Source organism: Heptranchias perlo, chromosome 16 (genome assembly GCF_035084215.1).
Source record: "Heptranchias perlo isolate sHepPer1 chromosome 16, sHepPer1.hap1, whole genome shotgun sequence".
NCBI lineage: Eukaryota > Metazoa > Chordata > Chondrichthyes > Hexanchiformes > Hexanchidae > Heptranchias > Heptranchias perlo.
This window is the reverse complement of record NC_090340.1, coordinates 7,249,154-7,268,979: the sequence shown is the minus strand read 5'-3', so window position 1 is coordinate 7,268,979 and position 19,826 is coordinate 7,249,154. Positions and strand designations below refer to the sequence as shown.

Genomic DNA, 19,826 nt, shown 5'->3' with positions numbered 1-19,826 from the left:
TGGGTATTCTGCGGCGAGTGACTCACCTCCTGACTCCCCAAAGGCTTTCCACCATCTACAAGGCACAAGTCAGGAGTGTGATGGAATACTCTCCACTTGCCTGGATGAGTGCAGCTGCAACAACACTCAAAAAGCTCGACACCATCCAAGATAAAGCAGCCCGCTTGATTGGCACCCCATCCACCACCCTAAACATTCACTCCCTTCACCACCGGCGCACTGTGGCTGCAGTGTGCACCATCCACAGGATGCACTGCAGCAACTCGCCAAGGCTTCTTCGACAGCACCTCCCAAACCCGCGACCTCTACCACCTAGAAGGACAAGGGCAGCAGGCGCATGGGGACAACACCACCTGCACGTTCCCCTCCAAGTCACACACCATCCCGACTTGGAAATATATCGCCGTTCCTTCATTGTCGCTGGGTCAAAATCCTGGAACTCCCTACCTAACAGCACTGTGGGAGAACCTTCACCACACGGACTGCAGCAGTTCAAGAAGGCGGCTCACCACCACCTTCTCAAGGGCAATTAGGGATGGGCAATAAATGCCGGCCTTGCCAGCGACGCCCACATCCCGTGAACGAATAAAAAAAAATAGTGGAAACCTGTTCACAGTTTGCTGCTGTTAAGTAATTGTAATTAATGATTTAGCAAGCCTTTGGTTAGTGGTAACATTCCCACCTCTGAGAAGATGCAGGGCTCGAACCCCACTCCAGGCAGCCCCGGCGAGCGGAGACCGGAGCTCCGGGCAGCCCCGGCGAGCGGAGACCGGAGCTCCGGGCAGCCCCGGCGAGCGGAGACCGGAGCTCCGGGCAGCCCCGGCGAGCGGAGACCGGAATTCTGAGTTGACATCCAGTGGGATACTTGCGTCCGATGGGTGTGGGTATGCCCCCCTGCCCTCATCATATAGGTTTGTGGGAGCGCATAAAACCCTCCCACCTTATAGGAATAACCACCCTATTGGCTGGTATAAAGGTGGTTACGACCATGGAAGGAGAGTTCACACCGCAACCTGTCAGACTGTTAATCAGCCTGTAAATCCTTCCACTACTTCACACTATCCTCCAAGGGAAGAGCGTGAAGAAATGACAACCACAGCAACCCTCAGTAGTGGGAACCCTGGCTGGGGCATGTGCTAATTAGCACAGGGATAAACAGATCAGGAAAGGAAATGCGTGGCTGAAAGATTGGTATTGGAAGGAAGGGTTCCATTTCATGGGTCACTGACACCAGTACTGGGACAGGAAGGAGCTGTACTGCTGGGACATTCCCCAGATCCAGCACCCTTCATAAATAGATCTTTCTCATCTGTCAACTTTACCCTGACAGTATAAAACATGACAGCAGTTAATTAATTCTAGGTCAAACAGGCTAAAGAATACAGGAATAATTTTCCTCTGCCCTCCTCTAAAATTGTAAACAATTTTACAACACCAAGTTATAGTCCAACAATTTTATTTTTAATCCCACAAGCTTTCGGAGGCTTCCCCCTTCCTCAGGTGGTGTGGAAAATCTCCTCTAAAATCACACCCAAAAAAATGGGGCCTAATCTTTTCCCACATTCTGCTCCTGAATAGTGCTGTACCCGAACTTCCTCTGTGACTTCTCTGCTGCCTGCACTGACTGTGCCTGAAAAGTGCAAATTACATGCAAATTAATATCAGATGGGTTTGCACACAATTTTCCTGTAATATTGCTGGGTACAGATAAGGAGCAAACTGCCTCCATTAAACCTGGCGCTCCCTGAATTGCCATTTCAGTGTGATCTGAAGTGAAAGGCTGGTATTGTCACAAAAGGTATTTATTTTTGATGTTTTAAATAAAAAATGTTCTTGCTATTTCAGTATTTGTTGCAGAATGCTGTTGTTCTTTTACATTTCAGGATATATAAATGCAAATTCTTTCTTTGTTTATATTTCGTGATGGAGCCAGCGTTCAATACTGTTCCCCCACCCCTCTCCCTCTGCCCCCCTTCCACCTTGTTGTGAGGTGCATTTTTTAGAGGCAGAAAATGGGAAACAACCACATGTCCCCTTGACAGTTGCTGAAGTCATTCATCTGGGCTTCTGGTTAGGAACTCCCCCCTCCTGACGATACAACTGCTTCATCATACCCTGAATAAAAAGAGAAGAATCACAGTCAAGTCAGCACCGCCCTCTTATATCTGCACCATCTACTTCATCCCCACGCTCCTTTTTCATGTTCCTCATCCTACTGCAAGGCACCAAGGTGCTCCCCTCTTACCAGCTCCCTCTAAGGCAGAGTGCAGTGGCGCCCGGAGGTGCTGCTGCCATCCCAGCCATGGCACAGCATCACTTGTTCATTAACAGGGAGTGGCACCCTTAAATAAAGATGCACACCACTGACATGCAAATCACAGCTTCTGCCGGGCACAAATTAATTTAAAAACGTACCACAATTCATCAGCAGCTGTCACAATAAAAATCCATTACCTTTAAAATTCAAAGATCTTCCAGGTCTTCAAGTAGGCTTCCATTGGATCTGCCCCTTTAAAACCTCTGCTGCCTTTAAAGTCCAGGCAGCACTGGGACTTCCTCTCCTCTCTGGACCATCGTCCATTGGAGCACCATTGAGTGAAAGAAAGACTTGCATTTATATGGTGCCTTCCAAGACTTCAGGATGTCTCAAAGCATTTTACAGCCAATGAAGTACTTTTAAGTGTAGTCACCGTTGTAATGTAGAAAACATGGCAGCCAATTTGTGCACTGCAAGGCCCCACAAACAACAATGAGATAATGACCAGATAATCTGTTTTAGCGATGTTGGTTGAGGGATAAATATTGGTCAGGACACCAGTGAGAACTCCCCTGCTTTTCTTCGAAATAGTGCCATGGGATCTTTTACGTCCACCTGAGTGGGCAGACTGAGCCTCAGTTTAACCGAGAGATGGCACCTCTGACAATGCAGCACTCCCTCAGTACTTTACTGGAGTGCCAGCCTAGATTATGGGCTCAAGTCTCTGCAGTGGGACTTTGAACCCATGACATTCTGATTCAGAGGCGAGAGTGCTACTAATTGAGCTAACACAAGAAGATCGATTCCCCCCCCCCCGCCCTTGAAGGAGTGCGCTCTCATTGTTCCTTGAGAGCTCTAGGAGAGTAATATCGGCCCTGACATCTATTTCCACACAATTACTAGACGAATAACTTAGTGTCACACTATATTAACTTCAAAGTAAAAATTGCTGGCTACTTGGAGAAAATCTGAAATCTGCTTGCTTCAAAAATGTTATCACAATCTGCAACAGTTTAATTTTGAATTACGAATTCAATATGAAATGTGACTGATTGATTTCCCGATAGATGTGAAAGAGAGTGAAGTGGATGAGAAGCTGTCGGATCAGACCGATAAACAGGAACGGCTGGTAGCTCCGATGATGTCCAGACTAATCAGTGAAAGTGAATTCTCTTCAAGGCCAACAGCAAGCCCAATGATGGAGGACAAAAAGGAGGCTGAGAACGAGGCGACTGAAAAAGTGACAGAGGTCAAAGGTACATAGAAGTCTGACGTCATTAGGAACGTAGGAACAGGAGGAGGCCATTCAGCCCCTCGAGCCTGTTCATTCAATTAGATCATGGCTGACCTGTATCTTAACTCCATCTACTCGCCTTGGTTCCGTAACTTTTAATACCCTTGCCTAACAAAAATCGATCAATCTCAGTTTGAAATTTTCAATTGACCCACAGCCTCAAGGGGAGAGAGTTCCAGATTTCCACTGCCCTTTGTGTGAAGAAGTGCTTCCTGACATCACCCCTGAATGGTTATTTAAGGTGGACTCTCCCACCAGAGGAAATGGTTTCTCCTTATCTACCCTGTTAACTTCTTTAATGGCTTCATTCTTCCTCACCCCGTCAGCACATCATTATTATAATGTTAGATGCTTTATTCCAGTATGTCATTATAACTCAGATTGTCACTTATCCAATTTTGAACCAGACAGTCCAATCTTCTAACATGGACCATACATCTGAGTCTGTATTTTACAATATAGGAGTCATTTTACACATATGGGGAATGTATCCCCACAATTCTCTGGCCATTAAATTAACAGACAGAAAATTGTGAGGGAGTGGGGGTTGCATGCCTGAATTCTTAAGAAGCGCTTCCAGCTGGTGCGCCCCTGCTCCAGGAGAATCAGTTCATCTTTTTTATTCATTCTGCTTGTGTGTCTCATCTGAAATTATCGGTAATGAATGGAACTTGGGTCTGCCATAACATTTATCAGCAACAAAGCAAACAACTGATTATTAAAGGCATGATCCCACTTCTGTGCTGCCCCCTATCCAGGTTTGGATTTCCCCCTTGTCCCAACCTCTATCCTGCCTCCTCTACAGGTCTGGATTTCGCCCTGACCCACCACTACCCTGCCCCCTTTCCAGGTTTGCACTTTCCCCCTAATCCACCTCTAACCTGCTGTCTCTCCTGTTTTGAATTTGCCCCCTTGCTCCACCTTTGTGCTGCCTCTTCTCCAGGATTGAATTTGAGTCAAAGCTGTTAACCCTAATTAAACTAATATAATTCTCCCTCACCACACATACATTTTTTCATTTTTATTTATGAATGTTGTCTGTATTAGTCGTCCTTCTTTAGCTAGATAGGAGTGAGGGGAGATGAACTAGGTTTAGATAGGGCAACTTCAAATACCTTGTGATAAGAAACTAATTGGGGTGATCTTCCGATTTGCAGTGCCTGAGGAACGCTCAGTTCTTAGGCACAGTGAAGAGTGCAAAATGGACCGAGACCCATGATGTCAGGTCTTCACTCCCATGGTGCTTCTTTAATTCATTCTTGGGATGTGTTGCTGATCAGGCTGACATTTATTGCCCATCCCTAGTTGCCCTGAGAAGGTGGGCCTTCGAGAACCACTTCACCATGTGGTGAAAGGGCTACCACAATACTGTTAGGTCGGTAGTTCCAGGTTTCTGACCCAGCGACGATGAAAGAACGGCCGATATATGTCCATGCCGGGAAGTTGTGTGACTTGGAGGTGTTGGAGTTCCCATGCACCTGCTGCCGTTGTCCTTCTAGATGGCAGAGTCTGCAGGTTTGTGGCTCCCCAAAGTTACGTCACTGGGCCTTAGAGTAGGGACAGGCACAGTGTTACAGTAGCAATGAGGTGTGAGGGGGTTTTCCTAGCCTGCTGCCTCACTTTCTTCATCGACTACCAGAGGTCTTAGGGCCAGTCTAAAGTATGGAAGCAAGGCTGGTATTACTGTTAGGAATGTCAGCAGCTAGAAGGACAGGATGCCAGTGGCCAGATTGATACATGGCAGATGAAATTTAACACAGAGAAGTGCGAAGTGATACATTTTGGCAGGAAGACCAAGAAGAGGCAATATAAACTAAATGGCACAGTTCTAAAGGGGTGCAGGAACAGAGAAACCTGGAGGTATATGTGCATAAATCTTTGAAGGTGGCAGGACAGGTTATGAAAGCTGTTAAAAAAGCATTTGTGATCCTGGGCTTTATAAATAGAGGCATAGAGTTATGTTGAACCTTTATAAAGCACTGGTTTGGCCAAAACTGGTGTATTGTGTTCAATTCTGGGCACCATACTTTAGGAAGGATGTGAAGGCCTTAGAGAGGGTGCAGAAAAGATCTACGAGAATGATTCCAGGGATGAGGGACTTCAGTTACGTGGATAGACTGGAGAAGCTGGGGTTGTTCTCTTTAGAGCAGAGAAGGTTAAGAGGAGATTTGATAGAATTGTTCAAAATCATGAAGGGTTTAGAGAAAGTAAACAAAGAGAAACTGTCCCCATTGGCGGAAGGGTCGAGAACCAGAGGTCACAGATTTAAGGGATTGGCAAAAGAACCAAAGATGACATGAGGAAAAACTATTTTACGCAGCGAGTAGTTATGATCTGGAATGAATTTCCTGAAAGGGTGGTGGAAGTAGATTCAATCGTGGCTTTCCAAAAGAATTGGATAAATATTTGAAGGTAAAAAATTTGCAGGGCTACGGGAAAAGAGCAGGGGAATGGGACGAACTGGATTAGAACATAAGAACATAAGAAATAGGAGCAGGAGTAGGCCAATCGGCCCCTCGAGCCTGCTCCGCCATTCTATAAGATCATGGCTGATCTGATCCTAACCTCAAATCTAAATTCATGTCCAATTTCCTGCCCGCTCCCCGTAACCCCGAATTCCCTTTACTTCCAGGAAACTGTCTATTTCTGTTTTAAATTTATTTAATGATGTAGCTTCCACAGCTTCCTGGGGCAGCAAATTCCACAGACCTACTACCCTCTGAGTGAAGAAGTTTCTCCTCATCTCAGTTTTGAAAGAGCAGCCCCTTATTCTAAGATTATGCCCCCTCGTTCTAATTTCACCCATCCTTGGGAACATCCTTACCGCATCCACCCGATCAAGCCCCTTCACAATCTTATATGTTTCAATAAGATCGCCTCTCATTCTTCTGAACTCCAATGAGTAGAGTCAGATCCCTTTGTACTGCAGTACTTTCCAGTTTCTTGCCATTAAGATAATAACTTGCTCTCTGATTTTTCCTGCCAAAGTGCATAACCTCACATTTTCCTATATTGTATTGCATCTGCCAAATCTCCGCCCACTCACCCAGCCTGTCTATATCCCCTTGTAGATTGCTCTTACAAATGGGCCGGCATGGGCTCGATGGGCCGAACGGCCTCCTTCTGTACTGTAACCATTCTATGATTCTATTCTATGAATAGATAAACATTGAAAGCAAATGAAGTTAAGGGCTATGGGGAGAACACAGACAGGGGAATTAGTTTTAGATTGCTCCAGCAATGAACCAGCACAGACAGGAGGGACTGAATGACCTTCTTCTGTGCTGTAAGCTCTGTGGTTTTATAGATATTGGGAATGTAGCAGCCTCCTGCATACTTTGCATGGTTTCCACCTGATCTGCAAAAACATCTAATTGAGCTCACTTTGTTAGGCTTTGTCAGCTTATCTGAGAGGTGGTTGAGGCAGCGCAGAGCCTGTGAGCTTCCAGCCACATCTTCCTTGGTGAAAAGACAGTTATCCTTTTAATCTGTAGCAGGATTAATCTTGGGGTCCAAATTTCCCGTCAAGAGAATTCAGCTGGGGTGCAGGTTGGAAAAAGCCACTACTCCTTGTCCTCTTGGGAGTAGAATAGGAATGGAAGGACACGCTGATAGAGTTAGATGAAGTAAGGTGGGAGGAGGCTAGAGTGGAGCCAGCATAGATCAGTTGGGCCGAATGGCTTGTTTCTGTGCTGTAAATTCTATGTAATTCTTCAGCCACCCAGAGACTCCCTGCACTTATTGCAGAGGGGGCTGAATTGGCCTTCTTACTTGAGTATTTTACAGTAAGTTGAAGTAGATCTCGTTGCATATGGGGATGGTGCTAACTCTTGAGAGAAGATTATGGGTTCTACTTTAAAAGCCACCCAGAACTGTTTGAACCTATGGGTTTCTGCAAGCTTCTGTTTCTTTCTTGCCTGTCCTGTTGTTAGCATGATGGGCTAGTCAACTGCATGTGTTAGTGGTAGGTTCGCCTCATTTTGTGTAGTACACATACATGGGCTAAATCTTTGTGTTCACATTCTGGTGGGGAGACTCGCCTCCTGGAAGCGTGAATTCAGAATTCAGGCTCGATAATTCTTCAGCCCCATCTTTCCTCCTGAAAATTGTTTCACTTACCTCCAGGAACTATAATACTAAGGTTTTATCCATGTTTGGGAAGAGCTGCCATTTGGATGATGTGTCAGGACATTAGCCTATTAAATGGAGAGGATGAAGAAGGTCAGTTGCTTCTCTTGGAAGCAAAGCTAAGCTGCAGTGAGCAAATTGAGTGGTATAGTTGGCCTAGTTGGGTCACTTTGAATAGAGACAGGAAGTTAGAGCTGACTGCTCGCTCGATGGCCACTTGTTGAGCCAACAAGCACAGGGTTGCTCTCAAAACCATCTGCAAAACAGTCCAAATGTGTTGAGCCACCGCTATTGTCTTGAGAGCTCAGGATAAGTGCTGCAAAGCAGCTGTGTAGAAAGCTGACCTAAAGATTATGTCCTAGGAGACCACCCTCCAGTACTTTGAATTTCTACAGTAAACTTTCCATTGAGCAAGTGAGAATGAATGGTAGAGCACTTAAAATAGGCTAGTCCTCTATATTGAATGATGCTCAAGCTCACTGAGAACATACTCCTCTTTCTCTTTCTGACCTGAGATGGCTTGTGCTATTTATCATTTTATTATTGCACCATGAGCATTTTTAAAAAATGTTAATATTATTGTCTGCTTCGGTGCTTTTGCTGACTGCCTCCTCTGAGCACGGAACTGATGCTAGGAGCTATCTCAGGTTGATATTGTGATACAGCAGAGTGAAGCAAGATTATCTAATGGTCTAGGGGGACAGTTCTCTTAAAGAGGCAGTGCCCAAAGTGATTTTTTTTTAATGGGTAACCAGCAATCCCTGTCTGCTTGTTGAGCTAAGGCCAGGTGACAAAAAAGTAAGAGTCGTTTACCTCAGAACAACACTTTCATATTAGATTTATACTTTTGTTCCAATTAGGGTGAGTCTCACTAGTCTAAATTGGATCATCAAGGGAAGCTGGGGAAGAGTGGGGAAAGGGATTGGGGAGATGTCATCTCTTTCTGTGCTGCAATAGGAAATGATCAGGAAATAAGCAGTATTGTGCAGGTGTCTGTGGGCAAGACCATTCCTGTCCTCCTGATCAAAGAGTTTAATGTAAATGTGAGGAAGGAATGAGTACAAAGCTAGGAAAATTAATTTCGGGAAAAAAATGTATTTGTAATGTTTTTGTGTTCGGCGCAGAAGAGAAAACAAAAACTGTCATCAACGTGGGTGTTGGAGAACTGGAAATTACCCCCATATCCCTGGCTATTGGCAGGTATCTAGGACTTGACCTGTCACCCGAGGGATGTGCTGCTCGAAACCGCAGAGGCGTCGCCTTTATTGTATGTGGAACTCCTCTCTCAGGTACAAGTAAATTCAGTCACGAGCTCACACTCCACAGTACAGTAATTACATGTGAAGAAAGGGAGAGCTAAATCAGGACAAACAATCCAGTAACCAGGGTGGGGGGAGGGCACAGACAGTAGGAAATATCTGATGTGCACATCCAAAGTGGTCCCTGTAGATTGGATGAAAATGCCACAATGACACCAGCTTGTTCATTTATGTTTCATTGTATTGGTTTGTGCTCAAGAATTTCTGACTTGTAAGGTTGCACATTTTGTCATGCAGCGTGTCATTTTGAACATTCAAGTCTGCTTCCTTTTATTGCAACAAAGACAAAAGCTGCAATTTCACTGAAAATCAAAATTGTGAAGAGTGCACTTTTCTGTAAAGGTTGGGGCAGATTCTCATATTGGAACTCCCATACCTGGAGCTCGCCCTCTCATTGTTGATTTCTGACTTTACCCGATTCATATACTGCAGACAATACCCTTTTCAGACAGAGGTCTAAGTCCCAGAGACATCCACTTTGCTCTTATCAGAGATCATACCAGTGCCTCAGTGTCCTTCTGAAGATCGGCATACAGATCGGTGGTCTTAACAATGGTCTACACCGGATTAGGATAATCAATGGGAGGGTAGAGGGAGCTTTACTTTGCATTTAGTTGACTGGGAATATTGATACTATGCAAGGTTAGGCTAGCCTGTTTTAATAAATTGCCTTTGAAATGCATCCTATCGCTTCATTCATCGTGTTAACAGCTTCATATTGACTGGAAACTTTCAATGAACGATCAATAATTCCACCCAAAACCTTTTTGTTCCGTTTTTGCTAATGGACATAAAATAGGATCCCATCCTTTAGCATCCGTTTCATGTTTCTTGTTTCATAAGCACATTATCTAATATTTATTCACACTAAAAGCCTTCTGCCATTTCTTAATTCACCCCTTCATGTAAAATGGCAGTAAAGGGTTAAACGTTCAATACAAGTAGCATTACACTTCACACATTACAATTCATTTATCTCTGGCCTCCAATATTCTAAATCATTTCTGGAAATAAATGGGGCACATTTTTAGGGCCAAGTTCTACTATCTGAAAACACATCAAGTAGATTTTGCTCTTCAGTGTGTCTAGGTAATTGGCATTCCCCAGGCGCAGTAAAGAGGAAAAAGAGGTGGAGAACCATTAATCAGTTCTCTCACTTCCCCGCCCCCCAACTTTTGTGTATGGCTGGGATTTCCTGGGGCTTCCCGAAGGTACGTGAATCGGGTGGCTCCTGCAGTCATAGGTACAGGTCCAGCAGAAGGATTTTAAAGAGGCGGTAAAGGGCCTTCACAGCCTCCTGCTTCAGCTTCCTGCAGTGATGAACTTTGGGCTTCCTAGCATGAGGGTGCCTGAAGAGATCTAATGCGAGGGACTGCACTGGGTTCCTCTGGACTGGAGCGTCTGTGAGGGTCCAGGGGCAGGCCAAAGATGAAGGAGGCAAGTTCCAAATTTTTTTAAAACCTTGTCTCCCTCCCTCTGATGATCGTTCCAGCATAGCCGGAAGGCACTGATGGCGATGGCCAGGAGCGCAATTCCAGGCTTCTCAAGGCTGCAGCCCTGCTCCTGTTTCCTGACTAATTTCTGGGGCAAGGAACAGCCATGAGGAAGTGGGGGGAGAGGAGGGGCACGCCTCCACTGAACAAACTGGGGCTCTTTTCTCTACAGAAGAGAAGGTTGAGGGGTGACCTGATATTGTGAAGGGGTTTGATAGGGTAGACGTAGAGGAGATGTTTCTACATGTGGGGGAGTGGAAAACTAGGGGCCATAAATATAAGAGAGTCACTAATAAATCCAATAGGGAATTCAGGAGAAACTTCCTTACCCAGAGAGTGGTAAGAATGTGGAACTCGTTACCACAAGGAGTAATTGAGGCGAATAGCAGAGATGCATTTAAGTGTTTTGATAGAGTAAATAAGGAGAAACTGTTTCCAGTGGCAGATGAGTAACCAGAGGACAGAGATTTAAGGTGATTGGCAAAAGAACCAGAGGTGACAGGAAAAAAAAATTTATGCAGCGAGTTGTTAAGATCTGGAATGCATTGCCTGAAAGGGTGGTGGAAGCAGATTCAATAGTTTCCCTTTCAAAAGTGATTTGGATAAATACTTGAAGGGGGAAAATTTACAGGGCTGTGGGGAAAGAGCAGGGGAGTAGGACTGACTGGTAGCTGGCACAGGCATGATGGGCCTATTGGCCTCCTTCTGTGCTGTATCATTCTGTGATTCTATGATGAAGGGGAAGCTAGATAAGTACATGAGGGAGAAAGGAATAGAAGGATATGCCAATAGGGTTAGATGATTTAGGGTGGGAGGAGGTTTGTGTGGAGCATAAAGACCAGCATGGACCCGTTGGGCCGAATGTCCTGCTTTTGTGTTGTAAATTCTATGTAATTCTATGTAAATGATCTGGGGCAAGACGATTGTGTGCTGCTCCGTAATGACAGGCATGGCACAGCTCTGCACCTATTGGGTGCCCAACGAGCACCGTGGAAAGAAATTCACCGTACAGAAGGTAGTCTAACGAGCACAGAAAAAATTTTTCATTTTGTGAATAACAAATATTTTACCAAAGCAATTAAAAAAGGCACTTTTAAAAATTTTTATTTTTTGATTTCAACAAATGCAAATAAGTACAAAACAAATGAATGCACTGAAGATATCCACACTCGGAGTAGCTTCACACTTGCAGCAGCTTCAGAGTGGGATCCGCTCTGAGGGAGGTTCCAATTTCCATAGCAAAGCAAAATGAGCACAAGATCAATAGGACAGAATCATTATATGCATTATAGATACACCCATTTGTTAGACACTTTTTGAAGTTTTAATTTGTTCCTCCCATGCCCCACCTCCCTTCTAGATTCTCCCCTCTGTAACTATTCAGCAGCAGATCGGCTGAGGCAGGAATGGAGACAGGCGATGTCATAGAGATGGAAGTAAGCGGTCTTTGTGATGGAGAGAATATAGGGTCAGAAGTTAAATTTGGGGTTGAATAGGATGCCAAGGGTGAACAATCTGGCACAGGCTGATACAGTGGTTGGGATTGGAATTGGGGACTAGGGTACGGAGTTTGTGGTGGGGGCCAAAGGTGATGGTTTTGGTCTTCCCAATATTTTACTGGAGGATATTGTGGCTTATCCAAGATTTACAACACAGAGGCATTAAGGGGTTCAGAGAGGTGGTAGAGAGATAGAGCACGGGATAGTCGGTGTACATTTGGAAGCTGGACCCATGTTTGCAGATGATGTTGCCAAGGGGCAACATATTGACAAGAAAGAGGATGGTGGCTGAAAATAGATCCTTGGAGAGCATTGGAAGTAGCAGTGCGAGGGCAGGAAAAGGAGCCATTGCTGAAGATGCCCTGGCTACAATTGAATAGATACAGTTTAGCGCGAGGTCTGTAAGGGAGCAGACCTCTTGGACAACAGTGAAGTTGTTTAAGCCCTGGGTTATATGTCCCTTTTAAGCCCTGTGTTACATGCCCCTGTTTAAGCCCTGTGTTATATGCCCCTATTTAAGCCCTGCATTATATGTGCCTGTTGAGGCTCTGCATTATATGCCCCTGTTGAACTCCTGTGTTATATGTCCCTATTGAAGTCCTGCGTTATATGCCCCTGTTGAGGTCCTGCGTTATATGCCCCTGTTGAGGTCCTGCGTTATATGCCCCTGTTGAGGTCCTGCGTTATATGCCCCTGTTGAGGTCCTGCGTTATATGCCCCTGTTGAGGTCCTGCGTTATATGCCCCTGTTGAGGTCCTGCGTTATATGCCCCTGTTGAGGTCCTGCGTTATATGCCCCTGTTGAGGTCCTGCGTTATATGCCCCTGTTGAGGTCCTGCGTTATATGCCCCTGTTGAGGCTTTGCATTATATGCCCCTATTGAAGTCCTGTGTTATATGCTCCTTTTGAAGTTCTGCGTTGTATGTCCCTATTGAAGCCAGGAACCTATATCTGAGTTTAGAATGCCAACCAAATGGGCTTATGCTGTAGAGGGTCTAAGAGTGACCACACTCTCCTTGGTGGTCTACAGCTTGGAATAACGATTATTTAACACTGCATACATGTTGGGGATGTATGTTTGACATACTCTCAAATGACTGCATGAAGTCCTCTTGCCGAACTACCAATCTACTTTTGTAAGCAGCCTCTGTCAGGTCTGGGCTAACTATCTGTTTGAACTGAGGTGGTATTACAGTTCCCTGCAACCTAATATTATGAAATTAAGCTAAATGAGAGCTGAAGTTATTTTTGCTACCTCATGAGACCAGCAGATTTCACAGAAGGAGGCCATTCAGCCCATCGTGCCCGTGCTGGCTCTTTGAAAGAGCTATCCAATTAGTCCCACTCCACCGCTCTTTCCCCATAGCACTGCTTTCTACCTTGCTTGTTGCCAGTTTTAGTGCTTGGGTGAGACAACATTCACTCTTTTAGCCAACTCTCACTGCTTTGGCAGTGAATGTCACTAAGGGGTGGAGGTAGTCTTAAATTGCACAATGGTGTGCATGTGTGCTGCAGCCATTTCTCTTCTTTAGGAGCAGGGTAGATTTACGGGTGACCACTAGCCCCTTAAGAGCTGTTGGCCCTGGATAATTCACCACGTGCCCCATTTAATAATCTAACCTTGCATTATAATGAGTTCCCACTACCAGTTCACATTACCAGCCCCTTTTTAAAGATCTGTTTTTGGGATTTTGTTCCCCTTCTCCCCTGATGGTGGTATCATAGTAGGTACAGCACAGGAGGAGGCCATTCTGCCCATTGTGCCTGTGCCTGTGGTGTGATGGTTCCACGTGGCCATTCCTCAGGTGTGAATTTAGAGAGTGAATATTGGCAAGTTGTTTGATTGTGAAGGGTTTGAAGCTAGGTCCAATCCTGTGCTCACCCATCATCTATCCACTCACATTTGGAGCCATTGGATAGCGAACAGGAACCTTGGCTAATCTTTCTCCTCCCTAACCTAGTGGTGCTGAGAACAATTGGAATTGCTCCAGCTTTGATCAGGTGACTCAGGACTGATGAAGGATCAAAGCTGGGCATTGTTAGCCCTTCTGGATCTGTGTACTTACCCACTGAGGAACTAGATATAGACATTTTGAAAGTATTGATTCGATAGAAACTCCTCCTAATTTTTTTGCCAGCTTCTGTAAGGTGATCTTGTAAGGTGCTTTCTCAATTTTGTTACAGGAAAAACAAACACTGCTATCTTCTTGGCAAAGTATTATGGAGCTGCCTATTTGACCATAGACGCTGTTGTACGGGAAGCAGTTTCAAGTGGTACCACAGCAGCAGCAATGCAGGCTCGGGAATTGTGTGTCAAGGCTGCTATGGAACAGATGCTGAGGGAGGCTGACGATGGTAATATATAACGCAGTTTTGACAATATCTTTTTTTGCTCATCATTTCAGGCACCCAGTGGCAATATCAAGCCCTCCCAGGCTAGGGCTGCCAACTCTGGTTGGATGCACTCCTGGAGGTTTCATCACTTAACCTCTCACTACCCTGCCCCCATGCTCCCACCATTGGTCATCCGACAGTTCCATTCTCAATCTTCGCAGGGCCCCGTATTCACAAGCCAATTGGAAAGCGAACAGACTCCTCATTACCCGATTGGATGATTCTTGACTATCAGTCAAACAGCCTTCCCACCCACCCCCATCTCCAATATTTTTAGAACTAATCAATGATAGTGTTTAAAGAAAACAAAAACAGTACACAATATTATTTTTAACACCGTATGATTTTTCTCTCAGGTTGCTCACAGCAGTGTCCTGGAGATTAATGTTCAATTCCTAGAGATTCCAGGACAATCCTGGAGTGTTGGCAACCTTACCCAGGCAGTTTAATGCAGAGTGACGTTCCCTCTACTTTATCCCAACAATAGGCCCCAATCCCAACTCGGCCGTCTATTGTCTCAATGTGACATTTTTCCATTTACCACTCAGACCATCCTCTTGCTTTTCTGAGTGACACTGCCAATTTAGTAGTATAGAGCCATGCCCCACTAGGAACTGGGTTGAAATTGTCCCAACTCATTCCATAGAATCCTCACAGCCAGCACACAAATCAGTCTAGCCTGCAATGGAACCCAGCTCTCAGAGATAAAGGGCCAATGTTTAGACCATTGCACCATCCTGTCCCTCTAAGTAGTGGGTTGTTTATGTCGAGGATAATATGTCAGCAGTTGTACATAATTGATCACATAACTAATAAATGATCCAGGGCTTTCTCACAAATGAAGTAAAGCCAGTAATGTACTCATGTTCCAGTTACAATGAACAAATGAGGATTGAACCTGCAGCTTTCATGGTAGAATGCTACACAACATAGTAAACTTTCCACTGAGCCATAATAGGGGCCATACTCTTTCTGGAAAATAGGCAACAGGCATTAGCTCAGTATTTGTCTGTAGTATGCAAGTTTTGAGCTGATCCTATACTTTCAAATGTGATTATATATCATTTCAGCATCGCAAGTTGATGGGATCATGCAACAGTCACTTCATGGAATTGGAGGCGCAATACTTGATGGAACGAGCAAGCATACACCTGAGGGTAGTCCCACCTCCGAGGTCAAAGCTTCAAATTTATCAAGCAACACCCTCCGTAAAAGCACCATACTCACAGGGAAGACAAGCCATGCTGTGCAGAAACAGCAGTTTGACATGCTACCTTCACAGGTAGAGTACAGCCACCAATACAAAGGAAGTTGGTGTAAGGTATTTGTTTTAACTCTCTTAACTCTTCAGGGTAATCAGAGGTGAGATCAACCAAGATCTTTTCAAATTAATTGGTTATATTGATATTAAACTACATCAAGTAGATAGAGATTCATACAACCTATAAGTCAACAATACATTTCGCAACTCAATATGGCCAATTCTTCTGCATCGGGAGGCTAAGAGGTTAATTATCCATCGACATTCTGCGTGGAACGTTTTACTACATTAAAGGCGCTATATAAATGCAAGTTGTTCTTCTTCTTCTTCTTCTGGACTGTCTCTGGACTGTCTCTGATCAGTCTCTGGACTGTCTCTGGTCAGTCTGTGGTCAGTCTCATGGATTCTCTCTGGTCGGTCTCATGGACTCTCTGGTCAGTCTCTGGTCCGTCTCGTGGACTGTCTCGGGTCGGTCTCGTGGACTGTCTCTGGTCGGTCTCGTGGACTGTCTCTGGTCGGTCTCGTGGACTGTCTCGGGTCGGTCTCGTGGACTGTCTCGGGTCGGTCTCGTGGACTGTCTCGGGTCGGTCTCGTGGACTGTCTCTGTTCGGTCTCGTGGACTGTCTCGGGTCGGTCTCGTGGACTGTCTCTGTTCGGTCTCGTGGACTGTCTCTGGTCGGTCTCGTGGACTGTCTCTGTTCGGTCTCGTGGACTGTCTCGGGTCGGTCTTGTGGACTGTCTCTGTTCGGTCTCGTGGACTGTCTCTGTTCTGTCTCTGTTCGGTCTCGTGGACTGTCTCTGGTCGGTCTCGTGGACTGTCTCTGTTCGATCTCGTGGACTGTCTCTGGTCGGTCTCGTGGACTGTCTCTGGTCGGTCTCGTGGACTGTCTCTGGTCGGTCTCGTGGACTGTCTCTGTTCGGTCTCGTGGACTGTCTCGGGTCGGTCTCGTGGACTGTCTCGGGTCGGTCTCCTGGACTGTCTCGGGTCGGTCTCGTGGACTGTCTCTGGTCAGTCTCGTGGACTGTCTCTGTTCGGTCTCGTGGACTGTCTCTGTTCGGTCTCGTGGACTGTCTCTGTTCGGTCTCGTGGACTGTCTCTGTTCGGTCTCGTGGACTGTCTCTGGTCGGTCTCGTGGACTGTCTCTGGTCGGTCTCGTGGACTGTCTCTGGTCGGTCTCGTGGACTGTCTCGGGTCGGTCTCCTGGACTGTCTCGGGTCGGTCTCCTGGACTGTCTCGGGTCGGTCTCCTGGACTGTCTCTTGTTCTCATGCACCGTGCCTTTGTTCTCGTGGACTGTCTCTTGTTCTCGTGGACCGTGCTTTGTTCTCGTGGACTGTCTCTTGTTCTCGTGGACCGTGCTTTGTTCTCGTGGACTGTCTCTTGTTCTCGTGGACCGTGCTTTGTTCTCGTGGACTGTCTCTTGTTCTCGTGGACCGTGCTTTATTCTCGTGGACCGTGCTTTGTTCTCGTGGACTGTCTCTTCTTGTTCTCGTGTCTGTGCCTTGTTCTCTTGAACTGTGTCCTGTTGTTCTCATGGACTGTGCCTTGTTCTCGTGGACTGTGCTTTGTTGTTCTCGTGGACTGTGCCTTGTTCTCATGGACTGTGCTTTGTTCCCGTGGACTGTGCTTTGTTCTCGTGGACTGTGCCTTGTTCCCGTGGACCGTGCTTTGTTCTCGTGGACTGTGCCTTGTTCTCGTGGACTGTCTCTTCTTGTTCTTGTGTCTGTGCCTTGTTCTCATTGACTGTGTCCTGTTGTGCTCATGGACTGTACCTTGTTCTCGTGGACTGTGCTTTGTTGTTCTCATGGACCATGCCTTGTTCTCATGGACCGTGCCTTGTTCCCGTGGACTGTGCCTTGTTCTCGTGGACTGTGCCTTGTTCTCGTGGACTGTCTCTTGTTCTCGTGGACTGTCTCTTGTTCTCGTGGACTGTCCCTTGTTCTCATGGACTGTGCCTTGTTCTCGTGGACTGTGCTTTGTTGTTCTCATGGACCGTGCCTTGTTCTCATGGACCGTGCCTTGTTCCCGTGGACTGTGCCTTGTTCTCGTGGACTGTGCCTTGTTCTCGTGGACTGTCTCTTGTTCTCGTGGACTGTCTCTTGTTCTCGTGGACTGTCCCTTGTTCTCATGGACTGTGCTTTGTTCTTGCGGACTGCCTCATGCTCTCGTGGACTGTGCCTTGTTGTTCTCGTGGACTGTGCCTTGTTCTCGTGGACTGCGCCTTGTTTTCGTGGACTGTCTCTTGTTCTCGTGGACTGTGCCTTGTTCTTGTAGATTCTGCCTTGTTGTTCTCATGGACTGTGCCTTGTTTTCGTGGAGTGTCTCTTCTTGTTCTTGTGGACTGTCTCTTGTTCTCATGGACCGTGCCTTGTTCTCGTGGAGTGTCTCTTGTTCTTGTGGACTGTCTCTTGCTCTCGTGGACTGTCTCTTGCTCTCGTGGACTGTGCCTTGTTCTCGTGGACTGTGCTTTATTCTCCTGGACTGTGCCTTGTTCTCGTGGACTGTCCCTTGTTCTCGTGGACCGTGCCTTGTTCTCGTGGACTGTGCCTTCTTCTCGTGGACTGTGCCTTCTTCTCGTGGACCGTGCCTTGTTCTCGTGGACTGTGCCTTGTTCTCGTGGACTGTGCCTTCTTCTCGTGGACTGTGCCTTGTTCTCGTGGACCGTGCCTTGTTCTCGTGGACTGTGCCTTGTTCTCGTGGACTGCGCCTTGTTCCCGTGGACTGTGCCTTGTTCTCGTGGACTGTGCCTTCTTCTCGTGGACTGTGCCTTGTTCTCGTGGACTGTGCCTTCTTCTCGTGGACTGTGCCTTGTTCTCGTGGACTGTGCCTTCTTCTCGTGGACTGTGCCTTCTTCTCGTGGACTGTGCCTTGTTCTCGTGGACTGTGCCTTCTTCTCGTGGACTATGCCTTGTTCTCGTGGACCGTGCCTTGTTCTCGTGGACCGTGCCTTGTTCTCGTGGACTGTGCCTTGTTCTCGTGAACTGTCTCTTGTTCTCGTGGACCGTCTCTTGTTCTCGTGGTCCGTCTCTTGTTCTCGTGGACCGTCTCTTGTTCTCGTGGACCATCTCTTGTTCTTGTGGACTGTGCCTTGTTCTCGTGGACTGCGCCTTGTTCCTGTGGATTGTGCTTTGTTCTCGTGGACTGCGCCTTGTTCTCGTGGACTGTCTCTTCTTGTTCTCGTGGACTGTGCCTTGCTCTCTTGGACTGTGTCCTGTTGTTCTCATGGACTGTGCCTTGTTCTCTTGGACTGTGTCCTGTTGTTCTCGTGGACTGTGCTTTGCTCTCTTGGACTGTGTCCTGTTGTTCTCATGGACTGTGCCTTGTTCTCTTGGACTGTGTCCTGTTGTTGTCATGGACTGTGCCTTGTTCTCGTGGATTGTGCTTTATTCTCGTGGACTGTGCCTTGTTGTTCTCGTGGACCGTGCCTTGTTCTCGTGGACCGTGCCTTGTTCTCGTGGACCGTGCCTTGTTCTCGTGGACCGTGCCTTGTTCTCGTGGACTGTGCCTTGTTCTCGTGGATTGTGCTTTATTCTCGTGGACTGTGCCTTGTTGTTCTCGTGGACCGTGCCTTGTTCTCATGGACTGTGCCTTGTTCTCGTGGACCGTGCCTTGTTGTTCTCATGGACTGTGCCATGCTCTCGTGGACTGTGCCTTGTTCTCGTGGACCGTGCCTTGTTCTCGTGGACCGTGCCTTGTTCTCGTGGACTGTGCCTTGTTCTCGTGGACCGTGCCTTGTTCTCGTGGACCGTGCCTTGTTCTCGTGGACTGGTTCTTGTTGTTCTCGTCGACTGTACTTTGTTCTTGTGGACCGCCTCTTGTTCTCGTAGATTGGCTCTTGCTGTTCTTGTGGACTGCGGTACAGAGGGATCTGGTTATCCTCGTACATGAAACACAAAAAGTCAACATACTGGTGCAGCAGGTAATCCGGAAGGCAAACGGAATATTGGCCTTTATTTCTAGGGGATGGAGTATAAAAGCGGGGAAGTCATGCTACAACTGTACAGGGTGCTGGTGAGACCACACCTGGAGTACTGCGTACAGTTCTGGTGCCCTTATTTAAGGAAGGACATACTTGCATTGGAGGCAGTTCAGAGAAGGTTCACTAGGTTGATCCCGGGTATGGAAGGGTTGTCTTAAGAGGAAAGATTGAACAGGTTGGGTCTATACTCATTGGAGTTCAGA

The 19,826-nt window shown here is 46.5% G+C and overlaps 1 protein-coding gene across 1 annotated transcript in view; it reads left to right on the top strand.

Moving 5' to 3' along the window:
• The window catches only part of hydin (HYDIN axonemal central pair apparatus protein), a 1,099,250-nt gene that overhangs the window by 627,590 nt on the left and 451,834 nt on the right, over positions 1-19,826 (top strand). Inside the window, exons 42-45 of the mRNA XM_067997614.1 lie at positions 3,325-3,513; positions 8,804-8,968; positions 14,174-14,344; positions 15,454-15,665. Coding sequence (XP_067853715.1) covers positions 3,325-3,513; positions 8,804-8,968; positions 14,174-14,344; positions 15,454-15,665 — 737 coding nt within the window. The remainder of the gene's footprint in view (positions 1-3,324; positions 3,514-8,803; positions 8,969-14,173; positions 14,345-15,453; positions 15,666-19,826) is intronic.